Consider the following 2743-nt stretch of genomic DNA (forward strand, 5'->3'; position numbering starts at 1 on the left):
CAGATAAAGACCTCCAGGAATGTTATGACAATGGATATGTAAATGTTAAATTAATTGATCATGATACAATAAAGAATTTTACAAATAAATGCAATAGGAATCGTACATGTAATAATCGAGCAACTGCAGCTAAAAAACCTCCAATAAATAAACCTACTACACAAAGAACATGTAACAAAGGTGGAGAATGTAAAAATGAAACACCATCAAGCGTAGATGTTAAATCAAAAGCAAATTTGTCCTCCGGGACTGCTAATCCCCAAAGTTCGGGAAGAAAGGTTTCCCAAGAACAAGGTCAAAATCCAGCTGATGAACAAAAATCAAGGCAAGGAAGCGTAATTCCACAGTCTCTATCTGGCTCAACGCCTTCTGATGGTTCTGATAGAACAAATGGTAAAACATCTCAAGAATTTGATGATCATCATTCAACAACCTCTGCATTGGCAGAAACCAAGGCAAAGCCGTTAAATGCTCCATCCCCTTCCGGAATTAGAGGACTGGATAATTCTCCATGCGATCCTTCTTCAGAATGTGTGCCTGGAAAATATTCTTATTTAACTTGTACTTCAAGGGAACAAATTTTAGATACAAGAGGTATTCAAACTAATCCCAGTTGTGGTAAAACCTTAGACATTAATAATCCTGAAACTGAGGATTCTGCTGGTAAAGTCATTGCGGGGCAAACTAGTAGTGTACAGTATGTTTCTCAAGGAATATCTGATGGTTTACATCCTACTAATAGGAATTATGGCTCTGTACAACGTGCTGATGATAATTCCCATCCTAAAGCTACTGATGAAGGAAGAACTGGTACAGTGGTTTCAGATCGTGAAAATACTGGTAGTGAACTTAGTAGTGCATCTCTTGTCAGTGTTCCTTCTAGTGATGAAGGTACTAATGGTATAACTGGTGTTGATATATCTACTGAATATAGAGCTCCTGATGGCGCAAGTAATAGTGTTAAAGATTCTCATGACCATCCACATGGTAAAGAAGTTTCATTTATTGGAACTACCTATAGCACAACACCAAATACAGAAATAACTGCTAATAATAATGATATATTAAGTAAAGTCATCAATGCAATACAAGATAACCCACAAATCATAAAAACTTCAGCACCCATAGGAATTGCTCTGTTATTGGGCCTTCTTTTTAAAGTAAACTAAAATTATTTGCCTTAAAAAAAACTATTCATATTTTTTTAATTATATATAATAATTAAATTAAATATTTACCAATTTTTCCTTTATAGTACACTCCTTTGTGGAGAGTTCTTACTAAAAAGAATAGGAAGAACGGAGCAGGTATCATTGAAGAATTGAATAGTGTAGTACAAGAACCTTCAATTATGGATGACGAAAGAAGTATCCCATTTTCATATGGTGCTTTTGAATATTCATCATTTGATCAAAATGTATATTAAATAATTGATCATTCGTATATATAATTAAAATGTGCAATAAAAAATATTACTTTTTTATGTAATTTAATTTTTAATTAGGTTTTTTTGTTAAATTAGCATAGAAATATTTGCGTCATTATTTAAACTGCATAGTATTAAAAATAAATATGGAAAATACGGTTTGCATTATTGTAATTAAAATACAGCCATATAGAACAGTATATTTTTTTGTAAATTTTTAAATCTTACATATTTTCTGAAATTTTATATGCTGAAAGGTTTTTTTTTTAATACATATGTGTATAATGTAATTCAATTGAATGTATATTACCCTTTGTCTCATTTAATATTTTTTTTTTTATTAATAAAAAATTAAAACATAATTAACCTTTTTTTGTGCTTATATAAACAGTATCATTGGTTCTTTTAATTGAAATTAAATTAAAATATGTTATAGGACGATAAATGTTTGTCTCTTTCGGGAAGTAAAATATGTTAGGTAACTGTCATTTTTGTAAAAAATATAGCATTAAATATATATAATATATAAAAATAATTTAAATAAAAAATTTAATTATGAAATAAATGTTGTATTTAATGTTATATTCAAATAATATATGTACACAATACATTTGTAACTTTTTTTTTCAATCACTAATTACTTCATGTTGAATTGTTATAAAAGAACCACTAATAAAGAACGTTCCTAATATAGAAATCTGTTGTTAAATAGCCTATGAAAATACTTCAAAATTACAGTAGCATAAAATCAATATTTTAGAAAGAACTAAAATGTACTTATAATAAGTACTATAACGAAGATATTAAAGATTAAATTGTATCATCAACTAAATTGCATTTATTAATAATTATATATATTTTAAACTATTTTAAAACTATTACAACATAAAAGAACATGAAAATATATATTGCTGCTATTTTTGTATTTGTTATGAATAGGGTATAATTCATGTTTGGGTTATTTTTTTTTGGTTGAGAACATTTATTATTGTAAAGGATTATGTAATTTTAATATATTTTAAAATATTTATAACAAATAGAAAAATGACAATCTAGCCATATAGAGTTAGTTCCTGACTCGAAGAAAATATTAAATAAATTTTCAGAGAGTTATGGAGTAAGTACATAAAAAGATACAATATATGTAATTAATATTTTGATAAATCATATTTCTAAAATAACCCATAACAAAGTTTTAAATAATTTTATACTTCTATGAACATTTGATTCGATAAGCATAGTATATGATTTATCACTTTACCATACTAATATATATTTGATAATAATTCTGTATATGAGTACATATTTTATTCATAC

General features: G+C 27.1%; 1 protein-coding gene across 1 annotated transcript; it reads left to right on the top strand.

The window, feature by feature from the left end:
* On the top strand, nt 1–1426 carry PVX_065190 (variable surface protein Vir18, truncated, putative; the record flags this gene model as incomplete). The annotated part of the gene is made up of 2 exons (XM_001612395.1): nt 1–1160; nt 1256–1426. Coding segments are annotated over 2 exons (1331 nt in total), but the record flags the coding sequence as incomplete, so codon positions are not given.
* Nucleotides 1427–2743: the final 1317 nt, after the last annotated feature.

Source organism: Plasmodium vivax, genomic scaffold (assembly GCF_000002415.2).
Source record: "Plasmodium vivax scf_6649 genomic scaffold, whole genome shotgun sequence".
Lineage (NCBI taxonomy): Eukaryota > Apicomplexa > Aconoidasida > Haemosporida > Plasmodiidae > Plasmodium > Plasmodium vivax.